This window comes from Rhineura floridana, chromosome 2, assembly GCF_030035675.1.
Source record: "Rhineura floridana isolate rRhiFlo1 chromosome 2, rRhiFlo1.hap2, whole genome shotgun sequence".
In the NCBI taxonomy this organism is placed as follows: Eukaryota; Metazoa; Chordata; class Lepidosauria; order Squamata; family Rhineuridae; genus Rhineura; species Rhineura floridana.
Window position 1 is genome coordinate 133,098,688 of NC_084481.1, and position 22,149 is coordinate 133,120,836.

General features: G+C 40.6%; 1 protein-coding gene across 4 annotated transcripts in view; it reads right to left on the reverse strand.

Annotated features, from left to right (window-relative positions):
- The window catches only part of METTL15 (methyltransferase 15, mitochondrial 12S rRNA N4-cytidine), a 207,725-nt gene that overhangs the window by 88,724 nt on the left and 96,852 nt on the right, over window positions 1-22,149 (reverse strand). For all 4 annotated transcript variants that reach the window (XM_061610577.1, XM_061610579.1, XM_061610578.1 and 1 more), the window contains one exon: window positions 15,494-15,630. In XM_061610577.1, coding sequence (XP_061466561.1) covers window positions 15,494-15,630 — 137 coding nt within the window. The remainder of the gene's footprint in view (window positions 1-15,493; window positions 15,631-22,149) is intronic.

The window sequence follows — 22,149 nt, forward strand, 5'->3', positions numbered from 1 at the left end:
AACTTAAGGAATAAAAGGATGGGAGCCCCTCTAGTGGGCCACTATAGCCAATGCCCACATTCCACAGCTGATCTAAGATTTTGGGTTTTGGAGAAAGTGTACGGAGAGAACGAAGACATTCTATTGAGAAAAGAGTTGTTTTGGATATTTACTTTAAAAACAATGGCCCCTAGTGGTTTAAATGAAGATTTTGAGCTTCTTCCCCTACTGTAAATTTCAAAAATTTCCCTTAGTCCCTCATTTGTTCCTTGCATCCAGGTGTAAGCTGTTCCTCATGCAAAAAGAAAACATTATTGCATTGACCTGTACTTCGCTTTCAACTGCTTGTGTATATATACAGGCAATCCAATGTATTACTCATTGAGACATTTGATATTGGCACAGTACAGAAAGCGATTTCAGGCCTGGTTTTGGCACTGAGACTGCCTTGGTCGCCCTGTTTGATGACCTATGTCGGGAGAGAGACAGAGGGAGTGTAACTCTGTTGATTCTCCTTGACCTCTCAGCGGCTTTTGATACCATCGACCATGGTATCCTTCTGGAGAGGCTTGCGGAGTTGGGAGATGGAGGCACTGCTTGGCAGTGGTTCCGCTCCTACTTAGCGGGTCGCCTCCAGAAGATAGTGCTTGGGGAACATTGCTCGACACCGTGGGTTCTCCAATGTGGGGTCCCGCAGGGTTCGGTTCTGTCTCCCATGCTTTTTAACATTTATATGAAGCCGCTGGGGGCGGTCATCAGGAGCTTTGGAGTGCGTTGTCATCAGTATGTTGATGACACGCAGCTCTACTTCTCCTTTACATCTTCTTCAGGTGAGGCAGTTGACGTGCTGAACCGTTGCCTGGCTGCGACAATGGGCTGGATGAGAACTAACAAACTGAGACTCAATCCTGACAAGACTGAGATGCTGTTGGTGGATGGTTTCTCTGATTGGATGGTGGATATATACCCTGTCCTGGATGGGGTTACACTCCCCCTAAAGGAACAGGTGCGTAGTCTGGGAGTCATCTTAGACTCTTCCCTTACACTTGAGGCTCATGTAGCCTCGGTGGCCCGGAATGCGTTCTTCCAACTTCGGTTGGTAGCCCAGCTACGTCCCTATCTGAGTAAGGAGGACCTCACATCAGTGGTACATGCTATGGTAACCTCGCGTCTGGACTACTGCAATGCGCTTTACGTAGGGCTACCTTTGAAGACGATTCGGAAGCTACAGCTAGTGCAAAATGCGGCGGCCAGACTGCTAACAAGAACTAAGCGGTCTGAGCATATAACACCTGTGCTAGCCCGTTTGCACTGGCTTCCAATATGCTTCTGGGCCAGATTCAAAGTGTTGGTACTTACCTATAAAGCCTTATACGGCGCGGGACCACAATATCTGTCGGAACGCCTCTCCCGATATGAACCGGCCCGTACACTAGGGTCTACTATGAAGGCCCTCCTCCGGGTTCCGACTCATAGGGAAGCCCGGAGAGTGGTGACAAGATCTAGGGCCTTCTCAGTGGTGGCCCCTGAACTATGGAATGGTCTCCCCGAGGAGGTGCGCCTGGCGCCGACACTATCATCTTTTCGGCGCCAGGTTAAAACCTTTCTCTTCTCTGAGGCATTTTAATTCCTGTTAATTCTAAATTAATTGTGTTATTTTTATTGTATTTTTAATGTTCACCGCCCAGAGAGCTGTTGCTAGTCGGGCGGTATATAAGCTTAATAAAATAAATAAATAAATAAATTTGCTTGTCTTATAATCTTATAAGCTATTATGTGAGTATTAAACTGTTCAAAAGATTTATATGCACTATGTATATGTGTATGATTTTATATGTGTGTAGAGTTCATTTGTCCTTTTTGTTTGGTTTACCATAGCCCCTGATGAAGGCCTGCAGATAACAGGCTGTAACACGTTGGGTTTTATCAAAAATAAAAGTTCTTTTTTTCAGCATCTTGGTCTTTGACCTCCTCTTTTTGATTTCTCATTTGGATGCTAGCCACCCTCTGCTTTTTTTCAGTTTTACCTATCCTAACCATGATTGCATAGGAGTAAATCCCATTGAACTCAGTAAGCATGCAAATGATCAGACCTGCCTTTCCCTCTTCCTTCCTTCTCCCCTCCCCTCTTCCTTCTTCCTCCTCCCCTGCCCACTCCAGCCTGCCCTCCCTCCCTCCCCCTGGTCAGTTTTACCTATCCTAAGCATGATTGCATGGGAGTAAATCACACTGAATTCAATAAACATGCAAATGATCAAACCTGTCCTTCTCCTCCCCTCCCCGTCCTGCCTGCTCCCATCCCAGTCCTCCTTTCTGTGTTTCCTCTCCTCCCTCCTCTCCCCCCCATCCCGTGGTCAGTTTCACCTATCCTATGCATGATTGCAGGGGAGTAAATCCCACTGAACTCAGTAAGCATGCAAATGATTAAGCCATTCTCAGTAAACTTGCACAGGATCCCATTTCTTACCTTCCAGATTAAAAAACAGGGAAATTCAGTAATAGGCAAAAAACCTTGCGGTTTAAGAACGTACCTATAGCCAACAGATATTTCTATCAAACTTTAAAAAGCAGGGAAATTGGGCAGCTATAGTGAATGCACCAGGGGAGCAGGAGAACTGAACTCCTCTCTGGGATATTGGACTGCCCTACAAATTTGACAAAATACAAACACAATTTGGGTTGGTCAATCACAGTCCAATCCACTTCCTGTGTAGCTTGGAAGAATTTGGTAACATGTGACTCTGAGCATATGGTGAGTGGTGGCAACACCTGCAATCAGCCCAAATAATAGAAAAAAGACATGTGCTGTGCTGAACTTGTTTTAGCTGGGAGGAAGTAACATTATTAAGATAGTTGATATAGTTCAGATGGTCACTTTAAATATGTCTGATTTACCTTGCAATTTTAGTGAAGTTTGCTATAGGAAATCATTTTCTTTTTTTCTATTTCTGTGAATATGTGAAGTACAGCAACACTTTGCATAATTTACACTAAAAAAACTCCAAACATAATTGTGGAATAATGGCACTGACTTCTGTAGAATAGTCTCCAGTGGATCTCAGGAGTGTCTCAGTTTGCACAAGTTAAAACAGTGGAAGGTGAAATATATTCCAGCAAAATGCTAGGTGTGCTCTATGTTTTTAATTGACCGTGCCCACCTTGCCTTAAATGAAGTGGTTTAAACGTAGCAGGCTGAAAACATGCATCCTCTTTTTCCAACAGCTAGAGTCATTGCTGAAGTAGCAACATATTGTAATCAGTCTGATTTTACATCAAACTGCAGTTTCAGATTCAACTGTTAATGCACCCCAAATAGAAATAGAACATAACCTCCAATTTGAAACACAAAAGGCTATCTTCACCATCATGTGACATTGACCAATAAAAAGGCTTTGGAATTAATAAAAATAAATTTGACACAGATTTCTAGGATGAATAGTGAGGGAAATAACATTTTCTAGCTTAGATTCTTTGTAGAAACATTAGTAACACAGGAAAGAAGGAAAGTAAGAAGAACACCAACAAACATACAAAAATGTAATTTATCTTTGGAGGTGGTAGGTGTTGCCACCACTCACCGTATGCTCAGAGGAACATGTTACCAAATTCTTCCAAGCTACACAGCAAGTGGATTGGACCGTGAACGACCAACCCAAATTGTGTTTGCATTTTCACAAATTTGTAGAGCAGTCCAATATCTCAGAGAGGAGGTCAGGTCTTCTGCTCCCCTGGTGCATTCATTATAGCTGCCCAATTTCCCTGCTTTTAAAAGTTCGATAGAAATATCTGTGGGCTATAGGTACGTTCTTAAATCGCAAGATTTTTTGCCTATTAGTGAATATACTAATGGGGGGTGGGGAGAGAAGACCAAGGCTCCGTGCCTGATGTACAGAGTGGATGGATGAAATCTGGAATAAAGATAAGAAGTTCAGTCTTGAGCTTGAGATAACTATAACGCATCCAAGGAGAAAAAATGGATAGGCACTAGGAGAGTAGGACTGAGTAGAGACCTTTGGATTCGGAATGAGGTGGTCTAAAAGGTTAGTGAGGCAAGACTTAAGCTTGCAGAAATCATGCTGATTCTGTTTCAGCAAGCCTTGTCCTTCTTTATGCTTGCTAACTCTCTCTTTAATAATGCTTTCCACCAGTTTTCCAATTAAGCTAACTGGATTAATTTTCTGGATCCATGTTTAAAAATTGGTGTTACATTGGCCACTTTCCAGTCCTCAGGTACAGAGGCTGGTCTTAGGGACAAGTTGCATACTATTGTTAGAAGATCAGGAATTTCACATTTGAGTTCTTTCAGAACTATTGCTATCTTGAAGCTTTGTCAGTGGAGCTGAGATGCTTCATCAGCTGGGGTTGTTCTCTTGCTTTCGCCCTAGGGTGCTATCTTACAGAGCAATCCAAACTATAGGAATCCAGAGTAAATTACACTAGGGTAAATTATGCCAGTGTAATTTACTCCTGTTCCAAACTTTGTTCAGGAGCAGGACTGCTGCTGGCTGAGCTGGCCTGAGCCTGGCAGAAGGAAAACAACCTTTTAAAACAGAGTTTGACTTACACTACCCTGTTTGCCAGTGTAATTCCTGCTGGGTTTTTAGATCATGTGACTGAGCTGAATGGAGTTTGGAATAGGAGTACATCTCTCCCTGCCCTGTCCCCGCCACTCCACCGAAAGGCCCCTTTTTGGGGACTTATCCTGGCCTCATCTCAGTCAGGATGGTGGACTGACACCAGCATATCACCAACTGAGCCAGGATAAGGGTCTTCAACTGGTGTAGTTCCAGCTGAACCTAGACTCAGCCAGAGATGCACCTATTCTAAACTCTGTTCATCCTGGCAGATCTTAGGTTTTGATTGCTCTCGTAGTTAGCTAGTTTAGTACATGAAGTATAAGAGATTTCAAGATCCCAGTTAATTTTTTTAATGTATTGAGATAGTTGTAGGGTATTGATATAGATAGTTGTAGGGCTATTGTTTTAGGTTACACTTTCCTAAACATTCCTAATATTTCCTAAGTACATTTTGATTAAAAAATATTGGGGCATTTTGGAAGGCAAAGATAAATTGAATTTCTTTTAACATGAGACATGACCATAATTATTTTGATCAAGAGAATTCAACTACGGCTTATAGAGGCTTCATAGCCATTTTTTAAAAAAGCAATATGCAAATGGTAATACACATTGCCTAATTTATTTAGTATATTCATTAGCCACCATGTACCCTATTAACTATTAATGCAACTCATCTTTAAACAGCATGCATATTTTTAATTAAGGACTGCGAGCTCAAAGTGGTTGGAACTCTCACAACCAAGCAATTCTACCAAAAAATAATAATGTCCTACTTGGGACATTTTGCAGACCATGTTTCTTGTAAAGCTCTTTTTTTTAAAAAAGGTCTGTTATCAATTTTTAAAGATTGATATCCCAACTTATCATGGGAGCTCAAACTAGGTTACAATAATGTTAACATTTAGATATATTTCAGGATTAAAGTGAACAATATTTGAGAGAAGTTATGCTATTTCAGTAGCACTAAGAATGGGGAAGCCTTTGGAAATATTAAATTGCAAGCAACAACATTCCACATATTGCCCTAAGGCACTAATAATAGGGACATAAATACAACATGTGCAACAGTTGTATTCCAAATGCTAGGAGTCATATATTCTTTATACTTAAAAAAAATCCATCATCATTCAGTAAAAACTGTAGCTAGGTAAATAATAAGCTATTCTTATTTGTTGTTTTAGGCTTTTCCATTTTCTAATCATCAGTATTAGCTGCACCACAGGAACCCTTTGGTTATTTTCCTGATCGATCTCAAGCCTTTGGGTGACTTGTTAGCAAAATGATTTGGAAATAAAAAAAGTGACGCAAAAGATGTGCAAACACCTTATTAATCGTTAACTTGCTTCTACCTCCAAGCCACCTGCTGTAGCTTCTAAGTTGATTACGGGGCAAAAAGACGTCAGAAAGCTTGAGAATGTTTGTTTCAGTACTGGATGCATCATGCATTTCACCTCTAGATACTATCTGGATTGTCATCCAAGCTTCAAATGTTCACAGGATCTGACCTTAGGATTTAAAAGTGCGTCAGACCTGCAAAAAGACTGGCAATTAGCTGATCATTTATAGCAAAGAGAAGAAACTCAAAAATATCTTGTATCTTATTTTTATATGCCAGCTGTTCAGTTGTTAAAAAGAGCTGGAATAACCAACTTTGTTTCGCAGGATTTTTTTTTTTAAGTCATGGCAAAGAAAAACACTCATTATCATCAAACTATTACCTTTTAAATTGCTAAAATGTGTTTGCAAAAATTAAATAATACACAAATATATGAAGCTGGAGTACCGGGAGAAAGCCTCAGCTTCAACTAGGATCAGCTTGTGCTTTCTTAGAAATACTAGACTTACTGTAATAAGTCCCACAGATGTAAGCTAAAATGCAGTGTTTCCAAATAGATTTATGGGTTTATAGATTTTGTACTACAAATCATAAGCAAGGTGGATAGCTTTTCCTGGAGAATCTGCCCATCTTAAAAAGGATAAATTCAATCATGCATTCTGACTGTCTACTTGAAAGTAAGTTCGACTAAGTGCATTGGAAGTGTGGATACAAATGCAGACACCCAGGCAGACAAACTGTGTGTTACTTAATAAAGCTTGTACACGGCACAAAACATTACAAAAATGCAACAAATGCAATGTTTTTGAAAGACTGAGCTGAATTTAGCTACAAATGTTGCAGTATTTCCTTCACTAACCATATTTTCCTCAAATTCTTCCCCACAGAGGAGTTTAAATTTGTAGCAGCAAAAGCAAAACAATTATACTTTACTATTTGCTATGATGTTTTACAAGTTGTTTCATTTGAAGTTTTTTAATATGTAGAAATTAAATTGGAAGTTGGCGCAGAATGGAGGGGGGCTCCCACAGGATACACAAGGCCTGAATTTTTCCAAATAACTTTGGAATTCTATACAAGCTTTTCATATTAGGAATATAACTGATTCCTCAAAGATTAAATAAACATTCAATTTGGATTGTATTCTCAGTTTAACTGGAACAATTTATTTATGGAATGGCTATCCCTCCACTCACAGGCTCTTGGTATATGCACAAACTCAGCTCTCATTTGCTATCAGTATATAAATGGGATTATTTGTTTGTTTGTTTGTTTGTTTGTGGAAAAACTTTCCTGCTGGTAAATGGCAAAGAGCAGCTGGAATTCATGACGGGCAGAGGAACACAACATGAGGGAGGCCGGCAGGAGCGGAGCCAGTGGAAAGGAAAGTGGCATAAGGGGTTGCCACATCCTATCCCTGTTCAGGAACCCTGGGGAAGGGAGCACGCTGGCTGCACTGGTAGAGCCACGCAGAAGGAAAAGAAATGCATGTTTCCTTCCGCTTCCCTTTCTCTTTGCAGAGCATCTGCTGGGACTGGGGGCTGTAGTTTGGAGCAGGTCAGGGCCAAGAGGCAGCATAAGTCCCCCCTCCCCTCAGTTCCACCCCTGACATATCCATGGAACACCCCCTTTTTGGGCCTTCCACAATTCTCAGCTTTGCTGTCCTTGTCTGCGCCAGCCAAGCCTCGGCTGCGCCCGGGTGGCAGTGAAGTTCCATGGCTGTGCCCCGGCGGGGGATTCCTGCCACTGGCTGCTCCAACACCTTCCTCCTCCCCTGCAACTATGCCGCATCCTGAATTCCCTCGGGCCAGTATAAGTACCAGGAAGACTGCACCCTAAGTTAATAGTCAAGTATAAGCCCAATTTTATAAATTATCTCACAACGATGAACAGGAGTGAGTATAATGATTTCCAAATTCAGTTAGTTTCTTATGGACAGACTTCAGTCAGTCTTCTGAAGAATCAGTACTACACTTTTGATTCACAGAAGTCAGGATCACACCAAAACACATATAGCATTTAATGTGGCTGAAAGAAAAATAGCATTATTTATCCTTATTTTCAAAGTTATCTGCTCTTCTGTCATTCATTTTTTATATGTATGTGTTTATATGTTTGTGTATATGCATGCCTCCCTGGGTGCCTTCCTGGAGAAAAGGGGGAGATATAAATTTAATAAATAATTACACACACACCCCTCACTAGGGTCACATTGCCAACACTGGAAAAAAACACAGCCCCAGGAATTCTATTCACTGATTTAGATGTAACAGTTATTGCAAAGAAGAAAATCTGAAGTGAAATGATTTGTGCATACCCCAAAAACTCTATTATAAAAATATCCATGGAAAAAGTCATGGAAGAATTTAAATATAGAGCATAACTATTACTTGGACAAACACAATTACCTACCTTGGAGCCCAATTCACTGCATGTTATACTCCAATGTGAATCTGGCCAATTCCAATGGGACATATTCCAAGTATACATAGGAATGCAACCTAAGTTTTTTAAAAACACTAAAACCCTCAAGTGATGGTTAAAAGTGCATAGAGGTTGTGCACAAAAACTTTCCCCCACCCTAATATCTCCATAGGGCTCTTCTCAGACATTAAAGCCGGGTTCAGCTAAAAGCTCCCTTCAGATCTTTGCCTTAAACACTTGATTTAAAGCACTGTATGAAGCTAGAAGCACTGAAATGACTGTTTCTTATATTTGTGTCCTGCTTGGGCCAAGTTAGACATTAGTCTATGAACTAGGTGGGGACAGGTCCCCCAACAGAATCCACAGTAGGCTTTGGCTCATACACAATTCTGCCAAACTATAGTAAGCGGAGTCCAAAAAGCAAGGCTGAGGTTAAACCAAGGTCAGGCAGAACAGATCAGATTCAAGTCAAAACATAATCCAGGAGCAGCATCAATAATCTCAGGAAGAGTCAAGAGGTCAGCAACTGACAGGATCTGGTAGAAAGTAGGGCAAGGCAAAGGAGTCAGGCAGCTGAATGACGTGCATTGTTCCAGCAACTGTCACTCCAATGGAAGGCTATTATAGACCACAGCCAACATCAGCTGCAACTGCTGAACAGGCCTTTTTTATGGTAGCTCCCTGTCTATGGAATGCTCTCCCCAGGGAGGTCTGCCAGACACCAACTTTGTAACTGTTTCAACATCAGACAAAGATGTTTTTGTTTTTTGTTTTGGGCAGCACCAATGATTGGATGTTTGTATCCTCTTAACTTGTTTGTGAATGTTTATTATTGTATTTTAACTTCAGTTGTAAACTTTTTGTAGTGCAAAGCAATTTATAAATTTAATAAAACTAAACCCAAATCTGTTCTAAGAACCCATTCTCTTGAGAAATGGCATTACTCTCAAAGCCCTCTTTACTCTTGAGTTTCACAGTGGCATTGGGCTCTCAAGCATGTACTCCATCGTTGACCAGCTGCCTGTGTTTGGGACTTCTGGCACCAACACTATTGAGGGTGGGGTGGGGGGACTCAACTGCCCCCTATGACTCAACTGGATGCTTCTTTGCCAGAGATGGGTCAGGAACCCCATCCCTTCTGGGTCATTCCCTGGATGCAAGCCTGGGGAAGTACCTCCTGGTATACCAGGGTCTTCAGTGCAGTTTGTTTGTCTCAGTCTGTTCATTTGGAGATTCAATTATTGGTAAGTCTGGGTTCTCATCGAAGGAGTCATCATTTCAGATGAAGGCAGAGCAAAGTGCGACACTGCCCTTCCTCCAAGAAGATCAAGACAAAAAACATAAAGAAGGCAATCTATGAGCTAACTCTTTTTTCTCACAATCACCCTATAATGATGAAACATTAAACAAACTGTAGAAAAGAGTTGAACTACCTTCCTAGTGATAAAGTAGAAGCTCAACATATTGTAGGTTTCTCCCCAGCAGGTTTTTCACAGCCCTAACTCAGGCACTGTGCCCACACACATTTGAGAAAGTTTTTAAATAAAAACAATCAAGGATCAAGAGCCATTAGATAGGAGGAAATTGTTATTATTAAGGTAGCTATATGTTAGTGGTTAATTGCTTCTTTCCTCTTTCTGAAGGACCAGCCAGTAAACTGGTTCAAAAGACTTGCTTCTTAAGCCCGTAAGTGTGAAACAGATGTAGATGTTCAGAGATTAGAGATGTTCTGTATATGCTTAAAAGCATTCACTCATTTCAGTTTCACACACAGATTCCAGATCTGAGGACTGACACTGAAAATAAGATTTTGATACAATTTCTCATATTCTGGAGTAGAAAAGAAGAGCCATTTTTATTATGAGCATTCTTTCTATAAGATGTTTGTTTCCTAATCCAGACAAATGCAGATCCTTGATCCTCATCAGTAGGATGCCACCACAATGGCAGTTGTTGTTGTTGCTGCTGCTGCTGCTGTTGTGTCACATATTATATTGGATGTACTTCACTCTGAATCTGTTGTAAACCTGTTCTTCCCTCACTTTCATTCAAGACACTGAATGAACCAATTCTGGCCTTAGTATTGTTTTCAGATGATGAGTCACCAGGCCCTCAACTGTATGGATTTGAAAATGCACCAGTTAGAACTCTCTTGAGATCACCAAAATATTGACAGAAATATTCTTGCACTACAAATATCTGGGTTGGACTCCAAATTCTCTCAGCTATGAAGCTTGCTGTGTGATTTTTGGGCTATTCGCTATCTCTCAGCCTGATTCTACCTTATAGGGTGAGAAAAAAAGTTATCTCATAGAGTGATTGCCTTGTTTTTCTCTCACAACTCTGGAATAATGGCACTGATTAGCCTACAGAGTACTGTCCAGTAGACATGTGGAGTGTGTCAGTTTGCACAAGATAAAACAGTGGGAGATGAAATATATTCTAGCAAAATTCTAGGTGTGCTCTGTGCTTTTAATTGACCATGCCCATTCTTCCTTAAGTGGAGTGGTTTAAGCATAGCAAGCTGAACACATGCATCTTGGGCAGGCCAAGTTTCTTTTTTCCAACAGCTAGAGTCATTGCTTAAGTAGTAACATATTGTAATCAGTCTGATTTTACATCAAAGCTGCCGTTTCAGATTCAACTGTTAATGCACCTAAAATAAAAACAGAATATAACCTCCAGTTTGAAACACAAAAGGTTATCTTTACCATCATATGACATTGACCAATAAAAAAACTTTGAAAATAATAAAAATACATTTGACAAAGATTTCTAGGATGAACAATGAGAGAAATATAATTTTCTAGGTTCAAAGGTATTTACTCCCATGCAATCATGCTTAGGATAGGTGAAACTGACCTGGGGGAGGGATGGGGAAGGGGAGGAAGGAGAAGGAGAGGAGTGAGGGCTGGAATGGGAGGGAGGGAGGGAGAGGGGAGGTGGATGAGAGGGGAGGGAAGAGGAAGGCAGGTTTGATCATTTGCAAGCTTACTGAGTTTAATGGGATTTACTCCTGTGCAATCATGCTTAGAATAAGTGAAAGTGATCTGGGGGAGGGGCAAGGGGGGAGGGAGGAAGGGGAGGAGATTGGGGAGGTGGGCACTGTGCAGAGGGAAAGCCCCTTTCCTTGCCAAAAAGAAAACATTGTTAACAGTATCATTATTTTTCAGGGTTACCCCCACCTGTTTATTCTACAGCAGATACAGGTAGTCTCCCACTCAAATTTAAACCAAAGCTGTCCCTGGCCATATCCACACCAGATATTTATTCCACTTCAGGCTTGGCTTCCCCCAAAGAATCCTGGAATGTGTAGGTTGTGAAGAGTGCTGAGAATTGCTAGATGCCCTATTCCCCTCAGAGGCCTACAGTCACCAGAAGAGGGGTTGACTAATAAACCACTCTGGCCACTGGAGCTTTGTCTATTTGCTCACTAGTTTCTACACTAATTTCACCTCTTCTCGCAGAAACTGGGAAATTTGCTCTGAGACAGAGATATAGGATGTCTTATAAAGTGATCTCAGCACTCTCAGAAAATCCTAACTCCCAGGGCTTTGTAGAAGAAGTTATAAAAGGAAAAGGTAGATCTGATTAAATAAAACCTTGGTCTTTTAAGTTCTGGCTGATGGAAGCATGAATTGCTTTCAAATTACTCACCGATTACAACCAATAGAAAAAATTGATATAAATTGCATTTTTTTAAAAGAAACTTTCCAAATTCAGAACTCAGTACTATAGAGTTGGATTGCAATGTTTCTCCAAAAATACATGAGAGCTATTTAAAGAAAATACAGAAGAAATAAATTTCTGTATCATGAAAAAGCATAGATTTAAAAGAAGCTTGAACATTGTAAACATTCTCCAAATGTTTACAAATTAGCACAACTTGCAGCAACAAACATTACATCCAGAGTTACTTCCATAAAATAGACAAATTCAAAGTTTGTGTACCACCATGAAAGGATGTGTGTGTGTGGCTAAAACCCCATGCCTCTTATTGTCTCCTAATTTGGATTGCACAGGGGGAGGGGAAAATGTCACATACATTCTTTCTTGAACAGAAAACATCATCTATACCAGGGCTGGGGAACGTCAGGCCCTGGGGCCAAATGTAACCCTCAAGGTCTCTCTATCTAGCCCTTGGGACTCTCCTGGAGCCATGCCCCTTCCCTTTATACTCTCCTTGAATGACTTAGCCTGGTAGGAATGAATCCTTGAACTCAGATATTGCTTTTGTTTGCCTGGCTAGATAAAGGAAATGCCTGTTTTTTCATCTGTCCCCGCTCACTACTGACATGTGGCTCCCAGAAGGTTGCTCAGAAGGACATGTGGTCCTTCAGCTAAAAAAGGTTCCCCACCTCTGATCCATACAGTAAGTTGATCAACCACAAGTTAATCGTAATGTATCAGTTTTGTAAAGTGAATATACATGAACGCAGCCCTAACATGATGATGGAACGTAGGACGCTGCCTTATACCATGTCAGACCATTGCTACATCTAGCTCGCTATTGTCGACACTAGTGGCTCTCCAGGATTTCAGATAGGAGACAATTCCCAGTCATAATGGACCTGGGACCTTCTGCATACAAAGCAGATGCACTACCACTGAGCTATGGTCCTTTCCTTGGAAACGATAAAAATGGTTATGCACATTTGAAGGCTTTCTCCCCGGTTATTCCCACAACAGTTCATAAGGCTAACTACACAAATCCGTTTTGAAAGATATGTTTTGCTAGGAGGCAAGTTTAGGAGACAGTCCTGGTATGGTGCAGACATCTTGCCTGCTTGCAATTAGCTCTTCCAAAATGAGGCCATATAAAGACGACTACAAAAGTACTAAACAAGGACATATAAGCCACCCATATATCGGCAGACAGTTTAACTGGATGGTTTATTGTAGGTGTTTCTCTTGGGTGAATTGACTTGAAGGCAGTCCATTTCCATTTTCCTCTTGGGTGTCTGCATTTGCATTCTAAATTTTATACATACAGACAAAATTATAAAACATAGTTCATCTTGTTACAGTAAACTTAGCTTCACCTTGAATCAAAAGCACACACATTTTAAACAGCCAGTATATATGATTGATTAATTAATTTTTGTCTTCATCTGTGGTATGATTTCATTTACAATTGAATACATTGTAACAGCTTGACTCTACTCTGTAGGATCTGCGTAGGTTTCTCATCCTTGCAATGGTACTAGCAGAAGTACTAGATTTCAGGCACCTTTCTAACCTTTTCAGTGGGTGAAAAGGGGTTTATTTGTAATATATATTGCAACTGACAGAATTCTATTTTGCTCTGGAATCTTTGCAGCAATTGCTAACTTGTAGGCTTTCCTTGAATGTACATCAAAGGATTCCTACCCACCGGCTGAATTCCTAATAGGGCCTGACCCATTTCCTTTTCTTATTAAAACAGCACTGCATCTTTAATAAAGACTTCACAGCGGGGGGGGGGAGAAGAGGAGCTAAACTCATTCAAAAATTGTAATGAGTCCTTAACCTATTGACTTTTGTTTAAGTATTGTATATCATGGTAAATCCACAGATAGCATTAATATCCAGTTTGATTGTAAATGGTATACTATCTGACTCTGCCATTCTCAAGAGCAGTGAGGAAAAACATGAGGGAAGACATGAGCAATCCAAACATATCCAAAAGTAGCCCCAACCAGGACTAGCCAGGAGCTATCAATCAGGATTTGAACAGACACTGATTACAGGGGCCTAGAACAGCTGGCCTGGAGCATCGGGTGGAAGGGGGATTGTCTTAGGCTGTCATTCAGGGGATGCTGACTCCTCTGTGCTGGGACAGTTAGGTCCTGCTCTTTCTCTCTGGAGGAGACCTTGTTGTGTTTAGTCTGGGCTCATAGGAGTCCTGACGAGTACTAGATTAATGATTTGCTCTTGACAGCTTTCCACCAGGGTAATGCAGCCCTCAAGCCAAAAAGAGTTCCTCACTATGAGTACGGTCCCTTTCATCTTGAAGAAGAAACTGGCCACCCATCCAGGCACTAGCCAGGACTAGACCTTGTTAGCTTCAGAGCTGGAACCACATTAGATCCCTGCACGAGCCAGCTAAGTAAAGAGAAAACTGTTTTACATCGTTCTACAAGAAGCACAAATTTAAGAATCTGGTCAGTTAAAGAAAATGGTTTTGTGCTCTCTCTTCTGTCTTTGCTAAGTACATCAAGAGTACTCTAAATGCGCAAAAGCCCACGCCATCTAATGCAAAAACTGAGACATAGCTCTTATTTGTGAATCTCATTATCTGGCCAAGAGAATAACTAAGAATTGCCCTCTTTCTCTGGTTACTAGGAGTGGGACCAGTCAGAACATAGTTACATCAGAGGTGAGAGGTCCCATTTGCCTAAAAACCTGGAATATTTAACAACCAGAAAAGTGGAACAGCATGACACAGAAGGACAGATACAAATAGCACACTGGGGAGGAGAAGCTGGAAAAGGAAAAAGGAAGTCTCCCCTCCCATGTTCATATTGATCTAGCCGCCAGAGGAAGGGGGATTTCCCAGTATGGCAGCTATTCCTCTTCTAGAGATTCAGATCCTTTTCTACTTGATTGCAGGAGTCGCTAAATATTAAAGGAAATGTAGTGATCTCAATAAGTCACTTCTTTATATAAATCAAATTTAATCTGCAGCCAAAACAAATCTCCATTATAAACTACTGAATCCAATTTTCTTCATTGTCACTTTCACTGTAGGACAATCAGTTCTGTAACATCAATGAATTTATTTATTAAATGATGGCTTGACACGAAAATGATCTCAAATTTAACTGGTCAGTGACAACAAAATTTAGAATCATTATTATTATTTTAAAAGTAATTGTATAATATTTTTGTAATAATATTATTTTCTAAATTATTATAAGTCATTTGTAGCATTTTATTAACGAGCCTTCAACCTGAAGATTCCCAGTGTGGTAATTGTTGTAACAGCAGTAACCAGCGGCACTAAATTCAAAGTATTCATGAAATATACTACATATACACAACTTCGGATGCACAGTTCTCTTTCACAATTCCACTTTTAACTATATACATTCTATAAGAACAAACTGAGTTATGTAAGTCTGTAACATCCATCCATGTTTGTACATGCTGATACTACTAATATATTAAAACTAAAAAAAAAAATTGTACTCACGGGTGAGATTCAGAAAGTTGCTGAGCTAGTTTATAGGCTGCAGGATCTCTGTCAAGAGCATATATTTTAATATCAGTTGCTTTTTGCATAAGCGCCTTGGTATGGCCTCCTGCTCCAAATGTCATATCAAGAATACACTGAAAAAAGAATAACCTTGTTATTTTAATAATGCGAGGGGGGGGAGGGATGCAAGCTTTTGTATAAGCCTCTGTTCATTAACCTATTAATTGTTAATTATATTTACCAAAACAATGTGCATACATTTCATTTTGAGCTCAACATTAGTGGTCCTTGTGTCCCTACATGGAAAACCTTCTATACACAAAAACCTTTTACTTTCACACCTTTTGAACAATGCCTTAACTAACAAAAGAAGTGGAAAGGAATGTTTAACACCTACAGGACAAGTTTGGTAGCTGTAGTGATAGGACCAGCTGTGGCCCTAGCTGGAGTGGCAGAACTTGGCCTCCATCACCCATGCTCTAATCTCCAAACTGGGCTACTGCAATGTGCTTTTTGTGGAGCTGCCTCCACAGGAGGCTTGGGAACTTCACAAATGGGAACCAGAAGGTCTAAGCATGTGATACCACTTTTGCACCAGTTGCACTGGCAACCAGTGTGTTTCTGGGCCCTACAACAAAGTGCTGGTATTAACTTTTAAGGCACTCAACAGTTTGGGAAACAATGACCTTAAGCAGGGATGGGGAACTGGATCTGGCTAGCTGGCAGGCGAGATCCAGAACTGGCCCATCTTCTGTGGGCCACTTTTGGTAGGTCAGTGAGCTGCCCACCTGTCAACCACCTAATACCATATGACAGCAGGTATACCATATACCATATGACAGCAGGTATGAGGCAGGTGGGTGTGTCTGGAGAAAACCACCTTCATGGACCAATTTAGGATCCCTGGTAGGCCTAATTTGGCCCATAAGCCAGAGGTTCCCCTTCCCTGACCTTTAAGATCACCTTATTTATTTATTTCTTATACCCACATTTATACCCTACCTTTCTTTTATCATAGAACCCAGGGTGGCATACATTTGATTCCTAGCTGATCTCCCATCCAGGCACTGACCAGACCCAAACCTGCTTAGCTTCAGCAAGGTGGTGTGCCTTCAGACCATAACCTGTGACTTAATCATGACCAGCCTATAATCAAAGATCTGCATCCAATATCCTGCTTGTCCACAAGTGAAATTGGCCACATTTCTGAGCACATGACACAGGGCCTTCTCGGTGGTGACACAACAGTTGTGGAATTCTCTTCTAGTTAACATTAACTTGGCCCCTTCAGTTATGGCATTCAAAAAGGCTCTGAAAACAATTGCTCCTTAAGATCTCTTGTGTGTCTATTTGTTGGTATTAATGCTGTTTCATACATTTCCTGATGTTCCATTACGTTTTTTGTACATTGCCTTGGGAGGGTTATGTAAATGACTGAAATATATATTGTATAAAAGCAAGTGTGTGTCTGGATTTGTGGTTGAAGACAGGGGATGTCACATCCATTGCATATTCATATTGATTTTTAATGGTATATTTTCATTGCTTCTTTAATTTCTTCTATTGTTTTATTGTATTACAATTTAAATTATCTGGAATTCAAATAGTAATAAAATAAAATATAGAAGAAATAAAACAATGAAAATATACAATTAAAATCGTACAGCATCTAGCACAGTGCATTACAATTGCTACGATAGGAAGAAATATCATTAAGTGGGAATCATTGACAAAAAGAAACAAGTAGAGAACTTTCCAGCACTCTCAAAGAGATTTTTGAAGGTACTATGAAAAGTGAATTCTTGAAAACTTCCTTTGTCTAGCTCACAGAAATTAATTAGGAATTTTTCTAGGACTGCTTATAATCATCTGCATATTAACTGCATTTAAAGAGCATGAACTATTGAATAATTATTACTGGAGAACTGTGTGATTAAAGAACATGAATTGACCTGGTGATATTAACATGTATTGAACCACTCACAATGCCAGAATGCACATGGATATCTGAAAACACTGACTCAAAAAGAGTCAATTTCTGCTAAAAAACAACTCAAGTAAATAGATCCCCAAGTTGCCACTGCTTAATGATACCAGGTTTTGCATTTCTTTTTTCAAGCGATCATTTCACTTAAATGGTATCAATGTTGCTTATGGGGATGTACTACTTCAGTGATTTCACATGCTCTGCCATTTATTAACAGCTCTGTTCTACTGGTCTGATATTTAGCAATAATATGACATAATGGAAGAAACAGGTGAAAGGTAATTTGCTAAAAGGGATACAATAGCAAAACACAGAAGCTGAAAATTGCTTTACTATCTTAAAAGACCCTCTGTGGCACAGAGTGGTAAGCAGCGGTAACACAGCCGAAGCTCTACTCACAGCCGGAGTTCGATTCCAACGGAAGGAGGAAGTCGAATCTCCGGTAAAAGGGGTCGAGGTCCACTCAGCCTTCCATCCATCCGTGGTCAGTAAAATGAGTACCCGGCATTTGCTGGGGGGTAAAGAAAGGCCGGGGAAGGAACTGGCAATCCCACCCCATATATACGGTCTGCCTAGTAAACATCACAAGACATCACCCTAAGAGTCGGAAACGACTCGCACTACAAATGCGGGGACACCTTTACCTTTTATCTTAAAAGAAAAACTGAGATATGTTCTCATTTGGCTCACATAATTGCACAGATGTTATGCTCTCCTATTTGTAAGAACATAAGAAGAGCCTGCTGGATCAGGCCAATGGCCCATCTAGTCCAGCATCCTGTTCTCACAGTGGCCAACCAATTGCCTGTGGGAAACCCACAAGCAGGACCTGAGTGCAAAGAGCACTCTCCCCTCTTGCAATTTCCAGCAACTGGTATTTGTCAACACATTGCCTCCACCTATGGAGGCAGAGTATAGCTATCATGACTAGCAGCCACTGATACCCTTTTCCTCCATGAATTTGTCTAATCCTCTTTTAAATCCAATCAAGTTGATTTGCCTCTTATGGAAGTGAATTCCATAGTTTAACTAAGCACTGTGTGAAGAAGTACTTTCTTTTGTCTGTCTTGAATCTTCCAACATTCAGCTTCATTGGATGTCCACAAGTTCTAGTGTTATGAGAGAGGGAGAAAAGCTTTTCTCTATCCACTTTCTCCATGCCCTTCATAATTTTATACACTTCTATCATGGCACCTCTTATTTGCCTTTTCTCTAAATTAAAAAGCCCAAAATGCTTCAACCTTTCCTCATAGGGGAGCCACTCCATCTCTTTGATAATTTTGGTTGCCCTTTTCTGAACCTTTTCCAGCCTTTTTCACAGTTGCCACTCAGTGGATCGACATCTTCATCGAGCTATCCACTACGATTCCAATGTCTCATTCCTGGTCAGTCACTGCCAGTTCAGACCCCATGAAATTAACATTTTTTGCTTCAATATGCATAACTTTACACTTGTTTACACTTAATTGCATTTACCATTTTATTGCCCATTCACTCAGTTTGGAGAGATCCTTTTGGAGCTCTTCGCAATCCCTTTTTGTTTTAACAACCCTGAACAATTTAGTATCATCAGCAAACCTGGCCACCTCACTGCTCACCCCCTAACTCTAGATCATTTATGAACAAGCTAACAAGCACAGATCCCAATACCGATCCTGGGGGGGGGGGCTCCACTTTTGACAGCCCTCCATTGGGAGAACTGTCCATTTATTCCTACACTCTGCTTACTGCTACTTAACCAATTCCTGATCCACAAGAGGACCTCGCCTCTTATTCCATGAGTGCTAAACTTACTCAGGCACCTTGTCTCACCAATCTAATCAAATCTGTTTTCCCATTTTACATGAACAGGGGTGTAGTTGCCTGGGGTTGCTGGGGATAATAGATCCTTTACTTTTGTGGGAGCAGGATCTCAGCCAGGTCCCTATATATGAGCCAACCATCATGAAAGGGGAGTGTGTTAGCCACTGAGAAGTGTCCTTATCCTTTTGTGCTGATTGGAGCCAGCTACTGAGAAGACTCTTATCACAGGCTACCATACAGCCTCCCCTTACATGCTGACTGGCTCCAAGGGATGTCTGTTGCAGTGGAGAGTGGACTCAGAGACAACATGGAGAGCAAGGGAGATGAGGGGAAATGGGAAAGAGGGTGTGGCTGTGGCTGTGAGAGGGCATGGTGTGGCTATCAACGAGGGACCCTGCACTTTTGAATTTGCCACTACACTACTGAAGATGAAATAAAAACAGACACAACCTCCCCTGAGCAGGAATGGCTAACCTCTTTAAGATCACCAGTTGGTCAGTTACCCTTCGAGGGCTACAGGTCAGCAGTGGGTATGGCAAATGTGTTTCTGTACACAAACAGACCACACATCTATGCATACAGCAACACACTCACCAGACACTGAGGCACATCTCTCTCTCTCTCACACACACACACACACACACACGTCATGCAAATACATATGCAAATGCAGACATCCATGTACATATAACCAACATTTCCAGCCCTCCCTACTCAACCACTGGGGTGAGGGTAGATTGAAACATTGCCCTTTTACTTTGCACAGAATGATTTGTGCAAAGCAAAGGTAGTATTTCTCCCCATCCCTACTTCATTACTGGGGTGGGTGGAAATGTTGCCTTTTGCTCCTGAACAGCAGGCAGGGCTTACTTCTGATCTTCGTGCTGTGGTGCTTAGTGCTAGGATCAAAGATAAAAGGTCCATCTGTCTGCTCTTTAAGGAAGATCTCTACAGTCAAATGGGCACCTTGGGATTTCAGGAAAGCTCATTTTAAAAAGGTCAGAGAAGTGCTAGGTAGATTCCATGACCACAGGCTGGATTACTGTAATGTGCTCTATGTGAGGCTGCCCTTGAGGTTGGTCTGGAAGAATGCAGCTGGTGCAAAACGCAGTGACACAACTGCTCACTGGGGCAGGATATCGCCAACTTATCACCCTGCTACTGAAAGAATTGTACTGGTTGTCCATTTGCTACTGGGTTAAGTTCCGGTTTTGGTGCACAAAGCCCTATACAGCTTGGGACCAGGATACCTGAAAGATCTTCTTACCCCTTATATACTCAGTTGATCACTGCGCTGTGCAGGTAAGGGCCTCCTGCAGATACCATCTTATCAGGAGGTCTGTTCTGCACAACAAAAGATGCAGACCTTTAGTGTAGTGGCACCGACCCTTTGGAATTCCCTCCCCTTAAATATTAGACAAGTGCCATATCTTTTATCTTTTCAGCACATACTGAAGATCTTCCTCTTTCAACAAGTAGAGACCTTATCCCGGTCTGCATCTGTGTTGGAATTGTTTTTTAAGATGTTTTTAAAGCTTTTTTTAAAAAAAGATGTTTTTCAAGACATTTTGTTGTAATATATTTTTATGATGTTTTAGAATGTTTTTAGTGTTTTTGTTTGTTGCCCTGGACTCCTACTGGGAGGAAGGATATAAAATAAATAAATAAATAAATAAAATGATTATTTTAACTAACAAGAAAAGGAGCCCAAGATGGGTGGGAGTTCCTGTAGCATGATAAACTAAAGTCTCAATTACAAACAATTCCAACCAGACAGAAAAATAGAACAGACAAAAAAAAAGCCAACCTGGCTATGTCAAAAGCTTAGTGAAGAGCCAAAAATAGAAAAGGTCATGCATTTAAAAAATAGAAAGTATGACAGGTAACTAAGCACAAGGTCAGTCAAGGAACCCAGACTTATAGGACTGTTCAGGTGCATTCCATGTAGAAGGAACAAAATGGTAGGACTTGCTCACGCACAGATCATTTTTAGCCATTTCAAAATTTAAGTGTAGGTAAGATGGAACTTTCAATTAAAATGTCATAATTAAAGAAAAGTTCCTGGTTTGTACTAGTACTTGCAAGGAGTGCACACAAATGGGAAGAGCATATATGCTTTACGCTGTGCTTGCCTTGCCAACTCAGGCACAATATTTGAAGGGCTAACTTCAAAACATTTAAAATAAATATTGTGCCATATTCCAAACCATTTTGGGAGATTAAGGCTGCAATACTATACCCAACTTTCTGGGACTAAGCCTGACTTGAGTTCAATGGGATTTCCTTCTGAGTTGACATATAGGATTACAATGCAACGGTAGTTCAAGCATATACTCAGTACTTCATAATATATTAATTACAGAATCCATTCAACACTCAAGAGTACAGAGGACAAACCACTAGTTTGGCCATACTTTTCATCCTGCCCAGTTCTTATCTTTTCTGCTACAACTAAATTACATTTCATCCCCATGGTCCTGTAAATACTAGAACAGATTATTATATGAACAGTTCCTGCAATGAGTCACACTTCTATAGTTAAATTATGACACCGTTACAGCTCCTCACAGGAATTTCATAATCAATTTGTGACTGTACATTTTAGAAAGTATTCAAGTTTCTCGTGATGTCCACAGAAAAACAAAGCATTGCGATTCATATTTTTTCAAATTTAGTGATATGTCTACGGAAGTCCAGCATCTTAAGTTTGCATTTAAGAAAGAGGTAATGATCTTCTCTCAGTTTATTTTGCAATTATACTACTGGTTTAAATCATTATTTCATGGTTCCCAACAGTATATTTCAACAGTATATTTACTTTTCTTTAATTCATGTATCTTTTGCAGTTATTTTGTCTATTTTT